Below are 23,102 nucleotides of genomic sequence, written 5' to 3'. Positions count from 1 at the left end.
CACAAACCAGAACGTAATCAGCCCTCTAAAAAAAAAAAAAAGGAATGACCCCCCCCTTAAATGACTACATGGCAAGGTGATGGTTGGCATGCTTAGGCTGTGAGCTCCTCAGCTCATTTGTCTTACTCCACGAGGGCTTTCCCAGTGTTCTCTGACAACACGAGCTGCTCACAGACCAGAGTTGGTGGAGAATCAGAACCCCGGGCCCCCGCGGGAAGGAAAGTCTCGCGAGATGTGCATCGCGGGATCCCGGCCAGCTGCGGAGCTGACCGACCGTTATATTTCGCCGCCGCCGTTAACGACCCGCTGTCCAGTCCTGCGCTGCCCCGCGCACGGGCCGGCGTTCTCCGGCTTCTCGGAGGTTCTGAGGCCGAAGCTCGCCGCTCTGTTCCATGTTTTCATAGAGAAGCGCTGGCTCACGAGGCAGGGAGCCCGCGGACGGTGAGGCTGTGGAGGGCTGCGTGGGCCGTGAGCCCCCACGCGCCGCCCGCCCGCTCGCTCGCTCGCGCGTGTCCAGGCGCGTGGCTTCGCGGCCTAGCGGGGCCCGGGGGCCTCGGGGCTGTCACGGCGGCCTTCGAGGTTCCGGCCAGGCCCGAGGCCGCGTGGCAGCCCGAGTGGGGAGTTGGTGGGACCGTGGGGGGCGACACGGGGGCGGGACCCCTCCGAGGTACCCAGCCGGCTTCGCAGCAGCCTTACTCACCATGCCCCGTGCACTCCTCCCCTCCCCTCGAGGCCTAGGAGGGCGCCATGGAGAAGCAGAAGCCCTTCACGTTGTTCGTCCCGCCGAGACTGAGCAGCAGCCAGGTGTCCGCTGTGAAACCTCAAACCGCGGGAGGGGACGCCAGCCACTTCAAGGTGAGTTTGCACACGCAGCCTGCCCCCAGGAGAGATGGCTCGGCTAGGCGGGGAAGACCAGAGTTCCATCCCTGGAGCCCACGTGGTCAAGAGAAGCAAACCCTGCAAGCTGTCCTCCATACCCACAGCACATAGGCGAGGCCAATAGACACACAATAAATAAAGGCTAGAAAGAAAAGCGTGCTCTCTCGTTTTGTATGTTATATTAATAGCTGATATAACCAAGATTTTTTTTTTTTTGAATAGCTTTACTTCCATGGAATAACAGACCTTACTGTATGCTTACAAGATTCATGTAAAAAAAAAAAAAAAAAATCACTGCTGGGCTGATGGCTTGGCGCCCAAGAGCACATACAGCTCCTAGCATTTCCAGCTCTAAGGAGACTTGACATCACCTCTGCAGGCATGAAACAAACACATGTGCACGCACGAATATTTGAAATCTAATAAAAGAATTGCTGCTGTAACACTCTGCATAAATAGTATTTGCTTATTTAAATTATCTTTCTGGTTAAATGAAACTTTCTAACGTTTTATTAACCTTAATAATACCTTAATTGTAGGTAATAATGGGTTCTTATATATTTATTCATTTATTTTTGTTTTTCTAGACAGGCTTTTTCAGTATTGCTTTGGAGCCTGACCTGAAAATAGCTCTGTAGACCAGGCTGGACTCAAACTCAAGAGATCCATCTGCCCCTGTCTCCTGAGTGCTGGGATTAAAGGCGTGTGCTACCAACACTTGGCAATAATGGGTTTCATTGTGATATTTTTATGTATGTACAATTTAAAAACTGCGTGTACATCAAAAGATTTATAGTTACAGTGGCTTTAAGGAGTTATATATTCATAAATAATGTATATTAGCACTGTTGAGTATCAAAGTGATATTGAGCAGTGTTTTTAAGAACTGTTGTCCTTTTTTTTAAATCTCCCACTCTCTTTTTAAATCTCCTTTCCTCTTCCCTAATCGTCCCCCTTCTAGTTTGTTTCTTTGTGTGTGTGTGTATGTGTGTGTGTGTGTGTGTGTGTGTGTGTGAGAGAGAGAGAGAGAGAGAGAGTGTGACGTTGACCCAGTGTGTTTCATTAGTGTTGCTTACTGCAGCAAGAGTACTTAACCAGTGGTTGTACCACTGAAGAAAAGGTCTCACAGGATTTGAGGCAATTTAAAAGTAAAAATACGAGAACAATCAGGAATTTTACCAAGGAAAATTAAGACTATTTAGATAAATGACTATATGTGGTTAGTAATTAATATTGTGACTAAGCTTCCTGGTAGATAGGATGAGGGAGAAATACATTTATTAGTAAAATTCTTATTGAAAAGAATTACACCAGACTTCTCAGGTGAAACAGCTTTTTATATTATTTAATTTTCTCAAATGGAATATGGAAGTAAAGATGATGTAGTTAATATTTTAATTTTACATGCTGCAGAAAATTTCTGCTATAGCCAAAATATGTTACTGAAATTTGATTCAGTGAAGATGCATCTCAATTTGATTGAAGAGAGATTGAAGGAAACTATATACTATTAAAATTAGTAGTATTCCAAAATATCTACAAAGCTTCTGTTATGTAATTTATAGCTTAGGTACATTTTTACTAGGAGAAATATGTAATTAAAATTTTTACTTTGCATAGCGGAAGCATTTGATATTTTAACCACTAAACATCAAAAGATTTATACTTATAGTGGCTTCTTTAAGTAGATAGGGGTTCTATTGTGTATTCTACTGTTAGGTATCAAAGTGGTATTGAACAGAATATTTAAGGAACCTCTTTGTATTTCTAGTCTGTCAACAAATGTACGGAAGGTGATTTTGGTGTTCCATTTACAATGTCCAGTCTCTCAAAAAGTCGGGAAAACATTGATACAGGTAAGATTGGACAAACAATATATTAGCTTTCATTAGTTACTGAAAAATACCGTATTAGTATTACATTGATATTCTTAACATTCAACTAGATAAAATAATATAAAACATGTTCTTGTTTTTAATACCAGTTTTTTTTTTCCAGATCCTGCTTTACAAAAACTTACTATTTTGCCAATGCTTGAACAGGTTAGTGAAAGTTTGTATATACAATCTGTTAGACATTGAATTTTTGAAGAAGAAAAAATTGGTAGTTGTGGGATTAGTAGTATTGTGCACTTTAATTTTTATTACATTAATTTATGCACATATGTGCTTGTGTGTATTTGTATTATGAGCGTGTGCATATACCATGGTGTATGGAGGTCAGACAGTTTGTAGACCCAGGGTTCGGATCAGACTATCATTATTATGGTCAGTGCCATTACTTATGGAGCTAGCTTGCTGGCCATATGGTATTGTGTATAACTGTCATTAGTTCTAAAAATACAATGTTACAGAAATATTAATTTTTTAGGTTGCTAATTCTGTCAGCTGCCACTATCAGGAAGGACTAAACGACTCTGATTTTGAGGTCAGATATTTCCTTATTATTGGAATTTCATTATTTGAATACACCTTTTAAAGTATTAATATTTGGTTTCTATTTTAAAATGTATTCTTTGAAATCTTTCTTTTGGTGGTTCTGGAGACTAAACCAGAGCCTCCTGCATTTTTGGTAATTGCTGTACCACAAAGTTGCATCCCCATTCCAAATATTTTTTTTCCCTCTTAAAGTATTTGAAGTGCTAATAGCTTTTGTATCTTTCTGGGTAAAAGCAACCAGTTCTTTTGGGGAAATTTAATTTTAAATAAATTAAGACTAGAGGAGTGGAGATGGATGTAATATGTGAAAAAGCCAGTATTTTACAAAAGTAATCTTTTAATGAAATTGTTACCTGGATATTTTATTGTTTAAGAAATTTATTTGTAGGATATGGCATAGTTTTTATATTAGTTATAAAAATCATTCTTGTAGCATGTCTTCTAAATTTATGGAAATGAAGTGGCTTGATGAGTATTATATATCTATTGCTAAACTTTGTGTCATAGAATGAAAAAATTGGAACCAGTTTATATTTTGATAAGAGGTTATCAGTAAACAAATAGTTTTACCTATTCTATCTATCTATCATATCTATTTATCTATTCTATCTACCTACTTACCTACCTATCTGTTTATTTATGGTTTTCAGAGACAAGGTTTCTCTATATAACAGTCCTGGCTGTCCTGGAACTAGCTCTGTAGACCGGGCTGGCCTCGAACTCACAGAGGTCTGCCTGCTTCTGCCTCCAGAGTACTGGGATTAAAGGCGTGTGCCACCAATGCCCAGCTCAGTTTATTTTTTTTAATGAAGCTTGAAGATAACTTCACATTAGAGTTGTATTATTTGCTTAGCACATGAGATGCCCCGAGTCCCCAGCTCCAAAATGAAAAGTAAACCCAAATTCCTTTGGCATTTATAATATTATATGGATTAAAAAAAAGGCAAGAAATCTAAATAAAATCTTAAGCTTATTGAAAATTACATTGTATTTTTATTGTCATTTTAAATATCACACTCTTAATCTTCAAATTATTTCTCTAATCAAAGTGCTTTAAGATAATTGTTAGCATTTATAATTTCTTGTGGAGTAATGTATTTCAGCTTTTATCCAGTCTGATTCATTGATTCTAACTTTTTCATGTTTTAGTTTTGATTTTATTCAGTAATTTTAATGAAGTAGCATATGCTGTCTTGATACTATGAAATCAGAGTTAATACTGTTAGAGTATAAATTGAATACACAATGTCACCATTAATATATATGTATTTGAGTAGGTAACTGTAGTTGATTATATTAAAATCTTAGACAATTAACTTCTGGAAATTCACTTAAATAGAATTCAGAGCCAATGAGCAGACTATATTCAAAGCTGTATAAAGAGGCTGAAAAGATCAAAAAGTGGAAAGTGAGCATAGAATCTGAACTGAAGCAGAAAGAAAATAAGTTGCAAGAAAACAGAAAGATAATTGAAGTCCAGCGAAAAGCCATTCAGGAACTGCAGGTATAATGAAGTTTTGAATTACAAATATGGCAAATAAATATTATTTGAATCAAAAATAAAAGAAAAAAGATAAAAGTATGGCACACAATACTGTTGGGAATAGAATATTAATTCAAAGCAAATTGGATTAATTTTGTTTATGTGACATTTTTTAAAATTATTTTCTCCTATTTTACATATTGTTCCCAGTTCCCTCTCCCTCTTATCCTCCCATGTCCCCCAATCCCCCTCCCATCCCATTCCCCACCTACTCCACAGGGAGGGTGAGGCCTTTCAGGAGGGATCATCATAATCTGTCAAATCATTTGGAGTAGGGACTAGGCCCTCCCTTCTGTCTCCAGGATAAGGGAGTATCCTTCCATGGGGAATGTGCTCCCAAAGTCTTTTCGTGCATCAGGAATACATCCTGTTTCCACTGTCAGAGGTCCCTTAGACTGCCCAGGCCTTCTGAGACTCATGTTCAGGGCATCTGAGTCGGTCCCATGCTGGTTTCCCAGCTATTAGTTTGGGGGTTCATGAGCTCCCCTTTGTTCAGGTCAGCTGTCTCTCTGGGTTTCTGTAGCCTGGTCTTAGCTTGGCTTGTTTCTTGTCAGCTCTTCTTAAATTGGTCTATCTTTTACCTCTAGGCTTTTATCTTTCTTTACTTCTTACTGCATGACTCGCTGTGTAGCTGGGTGACTGGCCCCCAGAGTCGTCCTCCTTATCTTGCTCCTCCTTCTGATCCCTCTTTTTCTCCTTCTACTTATTTTATCTGCCTCAGAGCTCCACCTATCCTTTTTCCTGCCTTTCTCTTGGCCATTCAGCTCTTTTAATAATCAGGTGATTTAGACAGGCAACATAACACAGCTTCACAGAATTAAACAAATGCAACATAAAAAATGCAACACATTTTTGCATCACTAAACAAAATGTTCTACAGCATACACAAGTTAACACATCCCAAACTAATAATTCCCAACATCCCATCTTCCAAATAAACCCATATTTTTATGGATAATTCATAAGTTATGACAAAACTTTCTTATGTGAAAAGAAAGATCTTATAGAATTTATATAATGTGCTAGTAAAGAAAACCTGCTTAATGATTACACTCACTGATTTTTTAAAACTAAATGTGATTAACATTTTATATTTTAAAATTAGTTTGAAAACGAAAAAGTAAGCTTGAAATTAGAAGAAGAAATTCAAGAAAATAAAGATTTAATAAAGGAGTAAGTAGTAATTTAATGATTTTACTTCCAAATTTATTATTAAAATAGTTTTTATTTGTTGAGTATTTTCTTTGTGTTATGTAACATAACAATAATTTCTGCGTTAGTGTGTGGGGAGTCGGATTAAGCCCTGAATAGTTGTGGTGGGAGTAGATAGAAGTCCTGAGTGAATATATATTGTTTGACATGGGCACAGCCTCAGACCATTGGGGGTTGTAAAGTCTTTCCAGGGGAAGTGTGAGGGGATGGCAAAGCTTTCCTCTGGTTTGAAAGAGAATGTTGACTGTATGCAAGTAAGAATGTTTATGAATGATTGATCATTGTTTAAATACTAGTAACTTCTGCTTCTTCCTACTGGATAATCAAAACCCAAGTCTGTTCCTCCTCAGAGTCCTACTAAGACAAGCTAGCTCCTCCTTCTGTGTTGTACATAATAAATTCATTGAGGTTTCCAGTTGTTGCATAGTTGATATTGCTCCATCAGAGTGAGTGCAGTCCACCTGATGCTAGTTTTTCTGTATATGTGTCTATGTGTCCTTTCTTCATTCCTTTGCTACTTCAGTTAGGTTACAGGACCAAGCCATCAATCAGGACATGGCATCAGTGCTGTGGAAAAAGGAAATATACCCATTCTATCCTTTTAGATTAAGCATGCTAGCTAATGATGAATAACCTCTCACTTTCTAAAATGTTAGGTGTCAGGAGGAATCATTTCCTGAAATCAGAAAAGATGCCTAAAAATTTGCTATCTAGAACTACCTTTGCATATTGCCCATCTTTCTGTGTCATTATTACACTAGGAACAACACATGCAAAATAGAGTCAGCCCAATTTGGAACTGTTTAGTCCTCTCAAATGCCTTTTTTTTTTGTGTGAGGAAATCAATGTAATAATTTGTATCAAAAACTGTATATTGGAAAATTGAACCAACTTGTTCTTTATATTATTAATACATTAATACAAGTAGAGATCTTAATTCACACAATGGATAGCTGCTGAGAGAATTACCTTACTTTTGGTCAGTGATCAAGTCTGTGGTACATTTTTATCATTGATTACTGCTGTGGGAGGGCCTTTGTCACTCTGGGCAGTGCTGCTCTGGGCAGATGCTTGGGGCTGTTTGAGCAAACAATGAGCAAACCAATAATCAGCACTGCTCTATGATTCCTGCCTTTGCTCTTGTTTGGGTTCCTTATCTGATTCGATTTACCTCAGTGATTGACTGTGATTAGGACATGTAAATCAACCCTTTTCCAAGTTGCTTTTAGTCATAGTATAGCACAGTAATAGAATTCAAATTAGAACAGGCATCAAGAAAAGTTTAGGAGTAATTAGTAAATGAAAAATTTAATTATTTCTCCTATACAAATCTGAACCATTTTTTTTTTCTGAGAGGGTATTAATAGTAATAGTAACTTGCTAGAGACTGGGAAGGAGTTGTCACTTAGAGAGAAGCAGTTATTAAATGATTTTGTCAATAGTTTTTACTTTTTCTTGATATAATTGTTACTGTGTAATAGATGGTATATACAAAATATAATGCTTTACAAATTTCTCTGAAATTGTGACTGTATGTATGTAGTTTTATGTATTTTTTTTTCAGGAATAATGCTACAAGACATTTGTGTAATCTGCTTAAGGAAACCTGTGCTAGATCTGCAGAAAAGACAAACAAATGTATGTATCCTTCTCCTCCTTCTTCCTCCTCCTCCTTCCTCCTTTCTCCTCCTTCTTCTCTTCCTCCTCTTCCTTTGGTTTTTCAGATAGGGTTTCTCTGTATTGCTTTTGAACCTGTCCTGGAACTAGCTCTGTAGACCAGCCTGGCCTTGAACTCACAGAGATCTGCCTGCCTCTACCTCACGAGAGCTGGGACTAAAGGTGTGTGCCACCAACGGGGAGGTATCTTTTTTATTTTATGTGGTTGTATCAATTTATTACTCATTTAATGGTGGAGACAGGAGGAGAATTGCCTTTTCAGTTTTTGGAATTAATTTTGATTTAATTGAATTTTATGTCTCAGACCTTATATTTTATTTAAGTAGTACTTTAGCTTTCTGTTTTTGAAAGGTAATAAGTGTACATATTTGCAGTTAATATTCACTTCAAATGTGATTTTAACAGTAGCCTTTGCTTTCTTGAATTACTGTGGCATTGAATCAAGAACAAGATATAAATCCATGTCCATAATAGGAAATAATGCTGCTGTAAACAAAGCCTGTAGCACTGCCAGTTGTATGACAGTATGTAACACATTAATTATATAATATTTAATAATAAAAAATATTACTGCTTTTTACATTTTGTAGTCTATATTTTAGGTTTCTACATAAAAAAAGTTAATTTTAAAACTTAAAATGGCCTCAAGTAGGTCCTTCAGAGGTATTCTAGAATAAAAGAAGGCATTGTTATCATAGGAGATGATAGCTCCATGTGTATTCCTACTTCTGAAAACCTTCCAATGGAACAAGGAGTGGAAGTAGAATACAGTGATGTTTATTATCTCGATACTGTGTATGCCTCAGATAAAATTGTGTGTACATATCTTGATTTTTAAGCAGAAAGGTCTAAAAGAAAGAAAGAAATAAAACACTAGGCATGGTGATATATGCTTTTAATCCTAAATTTTGGGAGGCAAAGGCTGAAAGATTTCAAGTTTGAGGCCAGCCTGGGCTATATAGTGAGAGTCTGTTTCAAAGGACCAAGAACAAAAGTAAATAAGCATGTAAAGAAAATACTTTTATATGGCTGTGCAATATTTTCTTTTGAGTCTTATAAAAAGTTAAAATTTATAAAATAAAATACCTTCAACAAGCTTCACTTAATTTATTATCAAAGAAAAAAATCTAAAACATTTAGTGTAGGGACAATGTTTATAAAATCATGTAGTACATATATAGTATGTAGTACTGTTCTAAGCCTCCACATTCACTTACCTCTCATTCATTTACTCTGTAAAACACACATGCATTGCATCAATTAAGAATAGCAAAGACTGGCATGGTGGTAACTTCCATAATTTTGCAGGACTTGGGAGGTAGAGGCAGCCTTAGCTACATAGTGAGACCTTTCTTTAAAAAGTGAAGGACTGGAAATATAGCTTAGTGGTAAAATGTTTGCCTACCATAATTAAGGCCCTGAGTTCGATCCTAGTACTGAACAATTTAAAAATTTTTTACATTCATGTATTCCTTCTTTGGTGTTTGTTTTTATGTAGATCTGAATTTCTTACCTGTGTTATTTCCTTCTCTCTAAAGAAGAATTTTTAAAGCTTGACTATGACAATAAATTCATTTTGTTTACAAATAGTTAAAAAATTTTAAATCACATTTACTATGTGTGTGTGTGTGTGCATGTATGCATTTGCTGTGGCACATTTGTGGAGGTCAGAGGACAACTTACAGGAGTTAATAGCTCTGATTCACCATTTAGTTCAGGCTGACCATCTTTGGGTCTCAGTCTTCTGATCCCAAACCTTGCAAATGCTTTCATTAACCTTTATTTCTAATTCTTATTTTGTTTCTTCATTGGTATTTTTTCCCCTTTAGTTTCTTTGTCTTTGGTTTCATATAGTTTGAACATGATAGAATTAGATGTAATTTTTTCCCTTTTTTCTCTTTTGGTGTTTATCTTGTTTTTGTTCTCAAATCTTAAGGATATGTGGTTTAGTGTCTGACATTAATTTGGAGAAATTCTTAACTTGCTTTTGTTTCCTTTTCTTTTAGTGTTTCCTTATGCATATATTTCATCTTTTATAACTTCCTCACAGTTTTAATCTGTTGTTTCTTTCTGAAGCTTTCTTTTGGTTTTTCATTAAAGTTTTTTATTACATTTACTGTTTTTTATGTGTATGGGTAATTTCTGTCATCTCTGTCCTTTCTAGACCTTGTTCTGATGTTTACTCTGTGTTTTTTTTTGTTTGTCTTTTTTTTTGTCCTTGTGCATTACTACTTTACAGTTGGACATAGAACTTACATCAATTGGTCTTCAGGTTACAGTTGTATTGAATAGAGGAAAGGAAGAGGTTCTGGAAATATTCTGTAGACCTGTGATTGATTAGTCCTCAATCTTTCAGCAAACCCTTGCCTATGAGTTAAGAACTTTTTAAGACGTTTCCCTTCCCTTTATATGGGACAAGATACAAAATGGCTAGAGTGTGCTAGAGTTTGGTATTTTCCGTTTTCCTCCCTCTCATCTTCTCTTCTCTTTGCTTCACTCTCTTCCCCTTCCCCCTCCTCCTTTCTCTTCTTACCTTCTTTCTCTTCCCTCTCCCTTTCTATTCCTTGCCCCCTTTCCTCACTTTTCCTTCCTTTTCTTCTCCTATATGGTAGTCTAGAGTGATTAGTATATTTTATTCTTCTGTATGGAGAGCTGGAATCAGTTCTTTTTCCTTCCCCAAGTCAGTCAGTTTATGATTTTGCCCTGGTTAAATAGTTTTCTCCTACGGGAAACTCTATTAAGAACAGGATGCCTTTAGTGTATTTCAAATAGTCTCTCTTCATTTCCTCTTGTTAGAATGTGAGATCTGAACCTAGGAAAATTTTGAGAACTCGTAAGGATGTTGTGCCTACCATGACTATCCCTTTGAAGTTTTTGTCTTGGATTTGTTCATATTGAGTGACCAATGCCAATTATAGTTCATGTGCTTTTGCTTTTTTAATTTTTATTTATTTTTAAACAATCTTTTCTCATTTTACATAAATATAATCCCAGTTCCCAGTCCTTCCCCTCTTCTTGCTTCCCCTACTTTTCCTCCACCCCACCCTCTATCCACTACTTAGAGAGGGTAAGGCTTCCCATGGGGAGTCAAAAAAGTCTGGCACAACACTTTGGGGCAGGACCAAGACCCCCCCCCCATATCTAGGCTGAGCAAGGTATTCCTCCAAAGAGAATGGGCTCCAAAAAGCCAGTTCAAGCACTTGGGATAAATCCTGTTCCCACTGCCAGTGGCCCCACAGACAGACTGCCAAAGCTAAGCAATTGTCAATCAACTTTCAGAGGGCCTAGTTTGGTCCTATGTAGGTTCCCTGGTATCAGTGCAGAGTCAGTGAGCTCCCACTAACTCAGGTCAGCTGCTTCTGTAGGTATCCCCATCATTGTCTTGACCCTTTTGCTCATGTTAGTGTTCCTCCTTCTCTTTGACTGGACTCAGGGAGCTTGACTCAGTACTTTGCTATAGATCTGCTTCCATCAGTTGTTGGATGAAGGTTCTATGATGACAATTAAGGTAGTCATCAGTCTGATTACAGGGGAATGCCAGTTCAGGCACCCTCTCCACTATTGCTTAGGGTCTTAGCTGGGGTCATCTTTGTGGATTCCTAGGAATTTCCCTAGTGCCAAGTTTCTTTCTATTCCCATAATGTTTCCCTTAATCAAGATTATCTCTATATCTTTTTCCTTGTTCTCCCTCTCTGTCCTGATTTTTAAAATGCTGGCTCTGGTTTCCAGAGTTTTCTGTTCTTGCCTTTCTGCTCAGATAAATTATCAGTTGTGATTTTTGCCTATCCATGTTTGAAGATAGTATTTTATTCTGTGACCTTTCTTCTTTTTTGGGTCAAAGAAATTTACCTTCTTTCTTATGGAACTTTCAAGCTTCTTGCATAACAGACCAAAACTTAGACTAAATTATATACTCAACAGAATTTTGTAAAGAGTATGGTTTTTCCGCCTGCCTCCTGGTCTTGTCCCACCGCTGCACCAGCCCCAAATAACACACAGAGACTCTGTATTTGATACAATGCTATTGGCCAGGTGCTAGTTTCTTATCAGCTAGCTCTGTCTTAAGTATTAACCCATTTCTGCTAATCTATGTATTTCTCTTACCTGGGAGCCGGCCGGCATACTGCTTTCTCCAGACTCTCCATCTTGATCCCTCCCCACTACTTCCTCTTCCTCCTTCTCTCCTAGTCCCTCCTATCTTCCTTTCCTATTGGCCAACAGTGCTTTATTCATTAGCCCGTATGAGAAACATTTACAGAATGGCATCTCCCATCATCTCCTCTTTTCTGTCTAAAATAAAAAGGGTTTTAACCTTAACATAGCAAAATATATAACACAACAGTTATCAAATAAGAATCACAGTTAACAATATTTAGTCCATTAACATTTAGCAAGATTAAAAGAAACTATTCTATCATCTATCCTATATTTGTGAGTCTAAAGTCATATATGTAACTTATCTTTAATCCTAACTAAGGAAAACTATAACCATAACTGTCTTCAACTCCTTCAAAGACCACAGAAGGATAGTATATAAACTCTAGAAATGACAGAGACATCTCACTGCCTGATCACTCAAAGTTCTTTTGTAATCTTCCATCTTCAGCCCATAGACCATAGTGTGTCTGGCAGACTCTTCAGCAAAGCAGGAAACTTTAAACTGTCTTCTTGTATTGGCAGTTTGTCAGTCACTTTTTTCTGTGTCCTGCAGACTGTCTGGCAGACTCTTTCATGAAGCAGGAACTCTGTAGCATCTCCTATCAGAATTTTAAGTGTTTTAATGTTTTCCTGAGATAAGTATCTTGTTGATACCTTTTAACATTTAATTTTGAAGTTTTTAATGATAATTACAGATGAATATGAACGGGAAGAAACCAGACAAGTTTATGTGGATCTAAATAATAACATTGAGGTAAGTGTTAGTAAAAATATGATTATTTTAATTTTAAGTAAAAGAATTTCTAAGAATTGATAGCTACAGAGTCTTCTTAACTGTAATTAATAAAAGATCATTATTTAACTATGAATACTAATGTTTTTTATATAGCAACCTTTTTTGGAGGGGGGGATGTGAGACATAGTCTCACTATGTAGTCAAGGCTCACCATCCTCAGGCCTCAGTGTTCTGAATGCTGAGAGTACATGTGTGTAACACCCTGCTGTTTTATAGGAGCTTTCCCCCTTCTCTTTCTTTCCTATATATGTATGTGTGGTGTTCACATGTGTGTGTATATGTATGTGTACATGAGTATGGGTGCATGTCTATTCATGTATATATAGAAGTTTAAGGTTGATCTTAGGAATTTCCCTTCTGTGCTCTTCTACCTTATCATTTGAAATGGGTGTCTCAATCAAACCCAAAGTTTGCTGATATGGCTAATCTCCCTAGTCAGCTTGCTTCAGGGATCGCCTGTCTCTGCCTTCCAAGACTGGAATTACAGGCAGGCCAGCACTCACTTAGAATTTATATAGGTTATAGGGATTCAAACTCTCTTTCTAGATGACAAGTGATTGCACTGTAAAGCCACCTCTCCAATTCTGTAAAACCTTTTAAATTAACATGCTAGCAGCATTAAATATTTATTGGCTGCTCTGTGTCAGAGATCAGAAAATTGTGACATATAATTGTTGATTTGAAGAAAAAAAAGTTGAGTATTACTAACCTGTATTTTGCTCATGCTTACCTTTGTCTTCTGCCATTCACTGCTTTGTTTTTATGCTATAATCCTTTTTTGTTTCTTAGCTTTGTAAGATACTTTCTGATTTTGACTGTTCTTTCCAGAACCTGTGTGTTCAAGCTCTTATGTGTGCTTATGAACACTGCTTTTCCCCTCTAGCTGTACTAAAACATCATTATTCAGTTGTTCTCTATTTCCCTATTTCATTTAACTTTTATGAAGACTATTTAAAACTTCATGACAGTTGTGTGATACACACATTTTTATTTTATATGTATGTACATTCTTTCTCATATTCAGTATAAAATTTCCAGGACAGTAGGCTTTGTGTTAATGTCCTAAGTGCCTAAAATAGTTCCTGACACATAATAGGCACTCAGTAAATATTTAGTGGATGAATACAATAATTTGATTTTTGTAAAGCAAATTTATTAAGTTGAGTAAATGTGTACTATCATGTGATTGGAATATAATTTTGAGTTCTTATGAGGCCCCTTGGTTCTGGAGTTCCAGGAGTGAAGGTCAGGCTTTAGAATTTGGGTGGGTTGTTTAGGGGATTGAAAAATAACATGGCTAATTTTGTTCCATAAATAATAGCCTCCAGCATTTCAGGAATTATCTGTCTTTAGGTAAGGGGCTTATAGGTTGGAGGCATTTTTATTTTATGGATCTCTTAGAGTAATTAAAACTTAAAATAGTATGTCTATGTGTGGGTGTGCCAGCCACAGAGTGCCTGTAGAGGTTGGAGCTGGTTAGTTCTTTCTACCATATGGATTCCAAGGATCAAACTCAGGCTGAAAGTTTTGTTAGCGGATACCTTTGTCAGCTAAGGTATCAAACTGGCTTCATTATAGATATAGCATATATCTCTTCAGTACATTCTGTTACAGTGTGTGCAGTTTTCAAAGTTGTATGATTTATAGCCAATGATTATGTAGTAAAACTTACTAACATTTTAAAAGTTTTAAAAAGGTCTCATTTTAAAAGTTAAACTTTGTATTCTAGAAAATGATACTAGCTTTTGAGGAACTTCGTGTGCAAGCTGAGAATGCCAGACTGGAAATGCATTTTAAGTGTAGGCTTCCTTTTTAACTTTTCATTTTGCTTTTCTGCTATTTATGTTTTATTAGAATCTATTAGTATTTATACCCCTTTAATTTGATGCCCTCAACTATTTTATATTTCATATCTTTGCTTTTGTAAGCCTCTCAAAATCTTGTTGATTGTGGTAGGAAATTAATATATATGTTAAAATTTCTCTTGGTTTTGAAACCACCTTTTCTATGATATATTTATTATAACATATTTAGATTTTTTTAGAGGCATAGTTTTGCCTTATGTATTTCTTGGTAAATTATTAAGATATATATATCTAAGATTTGATACTTTATGTAACAATAAAGAATAAAGTTTTATGTAAGTGCTGTTATAAGAGCTATAGGATTTTAAACTATAACTTTGATATTATATATGTCACTGTTTTACTAAACAGAATTGGCAGAAAGAAAATACCAATTTTAGTGTACTAGAAGTAATTTTGAGATAGACAAGGAAATGAAATTTTTAAATTTTGTTGGCCATGGAAAAGTTATACAGTGTGTTAAGACAAGGTTTATTTATTCTATTTTTAAAGTAAAGGAAGATAATGAAAAAATCCAACACCTTGAAGAAGAATATAAGAAGGAAGTAAACGACAAGGAAAATCAGGTTAAAAAAAAAAACCCCAGCTATTTATATTCTTTTAAAAATGAACTCATAATTTTTGATCAATATATAATGTTTATTTATGACATAAAATGTGATGTTTTGGTTTATATCCACATTGAGTAGTGATAATAGGTAAATTAGCATATTCATCACTTAAATTTTATAATAGGTTCATTTAAATCCTACTAAGATTTATGCTACATTCTTTATATTTGCTACTTTATGTAATACCTATAATATCAAAATCGTTGTGTTTTCTGACATAAGATAATTTATATATTTTAATACTGTTTATTCAAATATTTCGCCTTTTGCTTAATTTTCATAACTCCAGTTATACAGTTACTAGGTCAGCCTTCAGTGTTTTTGAATCATGTTTTGAATCTAACATGTTTATATCAGTTTACATTGCTGCAAAAATATGAGATATTTTGTTCAAACAAAAAATACTTAATGTAAAGATGATCATTGATAACTGCACATTTTGCAGTTTGTTTTGAAATTTAGTCTCTATAACACCGTTTAAAGAAAACTAAAACATTCTGTTGCTTCTTTCTATTAATAATTTACATAGTGAAAGACTTGAAATGGTAAGTCTGTATTCTCTGATGTTTGCAAGAACGTCAATTTTAGGTTTGTATTGCTATCTTTTTCATGACGAATAGAAAGTAATATATAATAAGGGATCCTGGCTGAGCATAGTGGTGCACTCCTTTAGTCTTCATATTTAGGAAGTAAAGGCAGGCAGAACTCTGTGAATTCAAGGCCAGCCTAGTCTACATATCAAGTTCCAGGACAGCCAGAGCTTCATAGAGAGACCTCTTTTATTTCCTCCCACCTTCTCTTGCTTTCCAGAAGATATCTTGCAGTCATAGTTAAGGAGGGTATATATTTAAAAAATAAAAATTAGAAGTACAGAAAGGAATGCTTAGAGTTTTAAATTGTGATTAAAAGATATTTCAGTTGTAAGCTATGTTTATGTTGTGTGAGAGTCTTTTTTAAACAGTCTTCTCATATTTTAACTTTATTTTTAAACCAGATTTCCAGAAGAAGGAAGTTTTCTTTTAAGATTGTGCTTATTTTGCTGGGCGTTGGTGACGCACACCATTAATCCTAGCACTTGGGAGGTAGAGGCAGGTGGATCTCTGTGAGTTCGATATCAGCCTGGTCTTCATAGTTAGTTCCTTAGTTGGATCCAGGATAGGATCCAAAGCAATACAGAGAAACCCTGTCTTGAAAAACTAAACCAAACCAAACCAAACCAAACCAAACCAAACTAAACCAAAACAAAAAACCCAAAAAGATTGTGCTTATTCCACAAAAATGTAAAGATGGACTAAAATGCTAAAGAGGATCATTTTAGAATTCTTGGTACCATGTTTGAGCCTTTAGATTGCTGGACCTCCTTGCTAAGTCATTGGCCTGCTAGTGTTTTTCCTATGGATTTGTTAATACCATTGTTTGTAAGAATTCTTCAGACATTGTAAATTCTTTTCTGGGGTTAGAAATAAGACAGATGACGTTATGGAACAGAGCTTGACAGGGTAGGAAAGGTCAGCTGAGTGTCCTTATTTTTATGCTGACTTTTCCATTCTATCTTTTATACCTTTTTTCTTATCTCTGCAATATCCATTTTAGAGGTGATCTTTTTTTTTTTGAGGTTCTGGAGCTTGAACCCAGGGTCTTGGGTATGCTAAGTAGCTAGCTCTATCTTTTAAAGTTTGGATGCCCATTTGCAAAGGTGGAGCAGGGTTAGTTCTCTGATGACATTAGCTGGTAGGTGGTAGAGTCCAGAGTGAAGAAGCTGATTTTTTCCCTTTGTACTTAGTCTTTGGTTTAATGTCCATCTAATGAAGTAAGTCTCTGTGTCCTCTAGTTTTTTAAAAAAATTAAGAACTCTTTGGATTAAGTTATCTTGCTTCTCATTATTTAGTTTCTCCCTTTCTAAGTTAAACCATTTTTCATTTCTCCCAATGGCTTTCCTTTCCTTCTTTATATATTCATACCTTGGATTATAGTTGTCTTGTGACTTTGTAATGAAAAAGTTTGTTTTTGTTATTTTTCTTGCTGTTTTTTAGGTGAGTTGGTGATAAAAATAGGGAAGTTGTTTTTTTTTTCTAGTTAGAAACTTTAACTTCTGCTTTAACTGCAGCCATTTGAATACTACCTGTTATCTAAATAAAGATTTTTCAATAGTTTGTCTTCCTAAATCAGCTTAGAACAACCATTTCTCCACATTTGTCTGATTGTTTTTTTTCTTTAGAGACAGGGTCTATGTAATGCTGACTGTTCTGGAGCTTGCTGTGTAAACTGGGCTGGACTTGAACTCACAGAGATTCTCCTTCTGCTTCCCAAATGCTGGCATTAAAGGCCTGTGTTACCATGCCTGGCTTGCCTGATTAATTTCTGTATATCAAAACTATTTTATTACTTTACATGAGACTGATTTAGATGCTCCTTTCTTAGCCAGGTTTGATGGCACATGCCTTTAGTCCCAGCATATGGGAGGTAGAGGTAAGTGGATTCTATGAGTTAGACGCTATAGAGTTCCAGTACAGTAATGGCTACATAGTGCTACATCTGTCTGAAAAACAAAAACAAAACAAAAGCCCTAATATCAATACTAATAAAAGATAGATTCTTCTTTCTTAATTTAGAAAACATTTTGTTCTATTATTGGTGATGCCCAGGTGTAGTTGTTTGTGTGTTGAGTTTCTTAAAGGTGAGTTTTCTCATTTCTATATATTTAATACTTATAGTTTCTAGTGTTCAATAATATTTATTGAGTGAATGTTACTTTCTCTAAAAGTTTGAAATGAGTAGTTTAATATTGAGTATATAAGTTTACTCATTCAATATTTTTTATAAGCATGTATTAAATGACATGTAGAGCTATAGAAAAGCATATAAAATAAGTATATAAAATAATTATAGGTGATAATAAGTGCTAAGGTGATAATTTTAACTCTTTATATCTATAGTGTTTTTTTAAATTTATTTTAGCTATCACTACTATTGATCCAAAGAACTGAGAAAGACAATAAAATGAAAGATTTAACATTTCTGCTAGATGAATCCAGAGATAAAGTTAATCAATTAGAGGAAAAAACAAGTAAGTATATAAAAATATAACCATGTCTTAATATATTACTTTTCTAAATTTTTGGTTTTTGTCAAATTTTTTTTTAATGGTATTTTCTAAGTGCTGTGATCTTCAACTTGGTTTGGAGCAGTTGAAGGAAGGCATAATAGAATCACTTGGGGACCCTCCCCCCCACCTCCAGTGTTTCTCTCTATAACCCTGGCTGTCCTGGTACTCACTCTGTAGATCAGGCTGGCCTGGAATTCAGAGATTGCCTGACTCTGCCTCCTGGATTAAAGGCATGTGCCACCACCGTGCAGCCACTTGGGGATCTTTATCAAAGCACATATGCCCTTCTTTTCCCCTTTTCATACTTTTAACCTTCAGTTTCAACAACATGCTCTGAAAAGACATTGATTTATTATTGTTTTTGGACAATACATTTTATTTCCTGTATTTATGATGTACAATGTGCAGTTTGATTAATGTACTTATTGCATATTGATCACTTTCAATTATCATTTCTTTATGATAGATGTAGTTTGCATCCTTGTTGCTGTGATAAACAACATAACCTAAAGGAAGTTGGGGAGGAAAGGGTTTATTTGATGTACACTTTCAGGTCTCAGTTCATCTTTGAGGGAAGTCAAGGCAGGAACAAAAGCAAGAGCAAAAGCTGAACTCTGAAACTCTGTAGACGAGGCTGGACCGGAACTCACAGAGATCTGCCTCTACCTCCTGAGTGCTGGGATTAAAATGTGCACCACCACCATCCAGCAACATTTTTTTTATTTTTAATTGTCTTTACTTTTTTGTTTCTTTTTAATTAATATACAAATAATAGGGTTTATAATGGTATTTATAAACCCTATTATTTGGGATTGAATCTCTCCCATCATCTTTACCCCCTAAATTGTAACTCTCTTACCTACTTACTCCCTTTTTACTTTCATGTCCCATATATTTTGTTTTCCTCTTTAAAATTTTTTTTTACCCTTCTTCCTGTGGTTCCCTTCCTAGTTTTTTGACCCACACTCACACCCACTCTCATTTATACACATATATAAGAATTAAAAGCTATTGTCCATATATGAGCACATACATGAAATGTTTGTCTTTTTGAATCTGGGTTAACTCAATTCAGATGCATCCATTTTCCTGAAACTTTTACAATGAGCATCTAGGCTGATTTCATTTCCTTGCTATTGTGATTAGAGCAGCAATGAACACTGATATGCAAGTATCTGTGTGGTAGGATTTAGAGTTCTTCAAATACATATAATATAGGCTGTGTTTATTTCCCATTGTATGTTTTTATACTTTTATAAAGATATTAGGTAGATATAGTTGTATGCTTATTTCTGTGTTCTATATTTTGTTCCATTGTTCTACATGCCTGCTTTTGGATCAGTATAATTTGAGGCATTGCTGTATTTGCTTTACAGTATTTACAGTATTTTGTATATCCACATGGATTTTAGGATTATGTTTTTCTAGTTCTTTGAAAAATGTCATTGGAATTTTGATGTGTACTGCATTCAGGCTATAGTTTACTTTTGGTTATATAGCTATTTTCACAATATTCTGTCAGTTGTGGAGTGTGGAAGATTTTCTTTTTTTAAAAAATAATATATTTTGTTTTATGTGCATTGGTGTGAAGGTATGAGATCCCCTGGAACTGGAGTTACAGACAGCTGTGAGCTGTCATGGGCGTGCTATGGAAGAGTAGGTAGTACACTTAACTGCTGAGCCATATCTCCAGCCTGGAGGTTTTTCTATAATCTAGTAAAGTTTTCACTTTAGAGTTATTTTATATTCTTATTCTTTATTAGGTTTATTTCTAGGAATTTACTTTTTTGAATCCTTTATGAATAGGATATTCTTCTTAATATTTCTTTCAAGTTTATTATTGGTGTAATGAAAACTACTGAGTTTTTAACATTGACTTTTGTTTTCTGCAACGTATTAAAAATGTTTCTCAGGCCTAAGAGTTTTCTGGTATAGTAAATAGAGTATTTTAAATATAGAAATATGTTGTTTGCAACTATGGATGATTTGACTTCCTCTTTTCCTATTTGTATTTCCTTTATATCTTCCTGTTATGTTACTATTTTAGCTAACATTTCAAGTACTGTATTGAATAAGAGTTATGAGAATGCCTCATTTCAGATTTTAGAGGAAATACTCTTATTTTTAGTATAATGATGGTTATAGGCTTGTCATTTATAGCCTTTATTATGTTGACATATTTTTTCATCTATTTTTTCATGAAATGTTGAACTCTGTCAGATACCTTTTCTGCACATATTGAGATGATCATGTATTTTCTCTGTAAGTCTTATTTGTATGGTATATTTATTTATTTGCATAGCTTGAGCCAACTTTGCATCAACTTGTATAACATCAGCTTGGTTATGATGTATGGTTTTCTTAGTGTGTTCTTGAATTTGATTTGCAAGCATTTTGTGAAGAATTTAAAATTTTTTTTCTTATTTTACATATCGATCCCAGTTCCCTCTCCCTCCCATCCTCCCATGTCCCACATTGATTCCCTATCCATCCCCTATCCACTCTCCAGGGAGGGTGAGGCCTTCAAGGAGGGATCATCAAAATCTGTCAAGTTATTTGGGGTAGGACCTAGGCCCTCCCCACTGTGTCTCTAGGTTAAGGGAGTATCCCTCCATGGGAGAATGGGTTCCCTAAGTCAGTTTGTGCACCAGGGTTCCACTGTCAGAGGTCCCATAGACTTCCCAGGTCTTCTAACTGAGGCCCATGTTCAGGGGTTCTGGGTTGGTTCTATGCTGGTTTCCCAGCTATCAGTCTGGGGGGGGGTCCATGAGCTCCCCCTTGTTCAGGTCAGCTATTTCCAGTCTGGTCTTGACCCCTTTGCTCATCACTTCTCCCTCTCTGCAACTGGATTCCAGGAGTTCAGCTCAGTGTTTAGCCGTGGGTGTCGGCTCCTGTTTCCATCAGCTAGAACATGAAGGTTCTAAGGATGGCATATAAGTTAATTATCAATCTCATTATCAGGGAAGGGCATTTAAGGTAGTCTCTCCACTATTACTCAGATTGTCAGTTGGGGTCATCCTTGTAGGTCTTTTTTTTTTCGTTTTTTTGAGACAGGGTTTTTCTGTATTGCTTTGGAGCCTGTCTTGTAACTAGCTCTGAACAGGCTGGCCCCCAACTCACAGAGATCCATCTTCCTCTGTCTCCTGAGAGCTGGGACTAAGGGTGTGTGCCACCAACATCCGGTGTAGAGAATTTTTGTACTGTGATCATCAGATAAATTTGTCTGTAGTTTTCCTTCCCTCCCTTCCTTTTTTCCTTCCTCTTTCCTTCCCACTCTCTTTTTCTAATAAAATGTTTGTTTCTAGTTTTGATGTTAGAACAATACTGGCCTTGTAGAATGGAACAAGTCTTCTTTTTCTTTTTTGTGGGATAGTTTGAGAAGATTTGCACTAGGTTTTCCATAAAATTTTGGAAGAGTTCAGGAGTGAATCCTCCTTGTTCTGGAATTTTATTTGTTGGGATGGCTGTTACTGCTTTGGTATTATTGCTTGTTATAGGTCTTTAAAAAATAGTTTATATATTCTGAGCTTGGCATGGTGGAGCATGCCTTTTAATCCCAGCAATTGGGAAGCAGAGGCAGGTTGATCTATGGGAGTTTGAGATCAGCCTGTACTATACAATGAGTACCAGGCTAGCCAGGATTTAATTTTAATAGGTCATATAAATTTATAAATTATCTATTTATTACTGCTGTTTAGCTTTTTGGTATATAAATTTTCAAAGTATTGTCTAATGTCTTGGATTTCATTTGAGTCTGTTATAAGAGTTCTTTCTTTCATTTTTAATTTTATTAATTTGAGTCGTCTTTGGTTAGTGTGGCTAGGGGTTTGTTGATTTTTGTCATTATATCATTCTTTAAGTCTCTATTTTATTACTTTTTTTGCCCTAACCTTTATTATTTCTTGCCATTTTCTTCATTTGATTTTGGTTTCCTTTTCTAGTAGGTATAGCTGTAAACATTCCTTCTAAGATTGCCTTGGCTTTATCCTAGAGGTTCTGGTAGGTTGTGCTATAGTTCTTATTCACTTTTAGGAGTTAAAAAAATTCACTATTGATTTCTTAAAGTACTAATTGTTCACTCAAAAGTGTTTAGTTTGGGCTCCAGTTGTTTGTGTAGTTTCTTGCTATGTTGATTTCTAAATGTATTCCTCTGTGGTCTGACAAGTTTTCATGCACTATTGAAAGAATGTGTATTCTCTATCAGTTTGATGGAATACATTCTGTAGATATCTTTAAATCCTTTCTACCATGTGGATTTCCAGTATTGAACTAAGGTCTTCAGGCTTGGTGGCAAGCATATTTACCCTTTGAACCATCATGCTGAGCCTGAGAGGGAGACCTGTTTAAATATGAGAGTGAATTATTAAAGACTCCCTTTATTATTGTATTAGGACATATGTGAACTTTTTAGGTCTTTCTAAGTTTGTCTTAAGAACTTAAAATACACAATACTTAATTCATAAATATTTATAATATAGTTTATCTTTTTATTATTTTTTTAACATAGTATCTCACTCTGTTGCCTTGCTTGACTTACCTGTAACTTGGTATGTAGACCAGGCTATCCTTGAACTCATAGACAACTACCAGCCTCTGCATCCTCAGTGCTGGTATTAATGACCTGTACCATTATACCCAGCTATTGTATTTTCTTGATGAATTGTTCCCTTTATTAGTATATAGTGATGATTTCTTCTAATAATTTTGAAGTCTACTTTATTAGATAAGAGAATTGTAACAGCGTGTCATGTTATTTGCTTGGTTGATTGATTTCCAAGTTTTGGATATCTTTTACTAGGTATGTATGTGTTTTTGCT

General features: G+C 35.6%; 1 protein-coding gene across 1 annotated transcript in view; it reads left to right on the top strand.

The window, feature by feature from the left end:
* Positions 1 to 302: 302 nt before the first annotated feature.
* Positions 303 to 23,102, top strand: part of Sycp1 (synaptonemal complex protein 1) — a 100,513-nt gene continuing 77,713 nt past the window's right edge. Inside the window, exons 1-12 of the mRNA XM_051199129.1 lie at positions 303 to 441; positions 733 to 855; positions 2,651 to 2,735; positions 2,878 to 2,921; positions 3,250 to 3,306; positions 4,657 to 4,821; positions 5,966 to 6,033; positions 7,637 to 7,710; positions 12,603 to 12,661; positions 14,433 to 14,502; positions 15,061 to 15,134; positions 18,138 to 18,246. Of these exons, the coding sequence (XP_051055086.1) occupies positions 748 to 855; positions 2,651 to 2,735; positions 2,878 to 2,921; positions 3,250 to 3,306; positions 4,657 to 4,821; positions 5,966 to 6,033; positions 7,637 to 7,710; positions 12,603 to 12,661; positions 14,433 to 14,502; positions 15,061 to 15,134; positions 18,138 to 18,246 (913 nt within the window). The 5' untranslated portion in view covers positions 303 to 441; positions 733 to 747. The remainder of the gene's footprint in view (positions 442 to 732; positions 856 to 2,650; positions 2,736 to 2,877; positions 2,922 to 3,249; positions 3,307 to 4,656; positions 4,822 to 5,965; positions 6,034 to 7,636; positions 7,711 to 12,602; positions 12,662 to 14,432; positions 14,503 to 15,060; positions 15,135 to 18,137; positions 18,247 to 23,102) is intronic.

Source organism: Phodopus roborovskii, unplaced genomic scaffold, assembly GCF_943737965.1.
Source record: "Phodopus roborovskii unplaced genomic scaffold, PHOROB, whole genome shotgun sequence".
In the NCBI taxonomy this organism is placed as follows: domain Eukaryota; kingdom Metazoa; phylum Chordata; class Mammalia; order Rodentia; family Cricetidae; genus Phodopus; species Phodopus roborovskii.
This window is presented reverse-complemented; position numbering and strand designations above follow the sequence as displayed.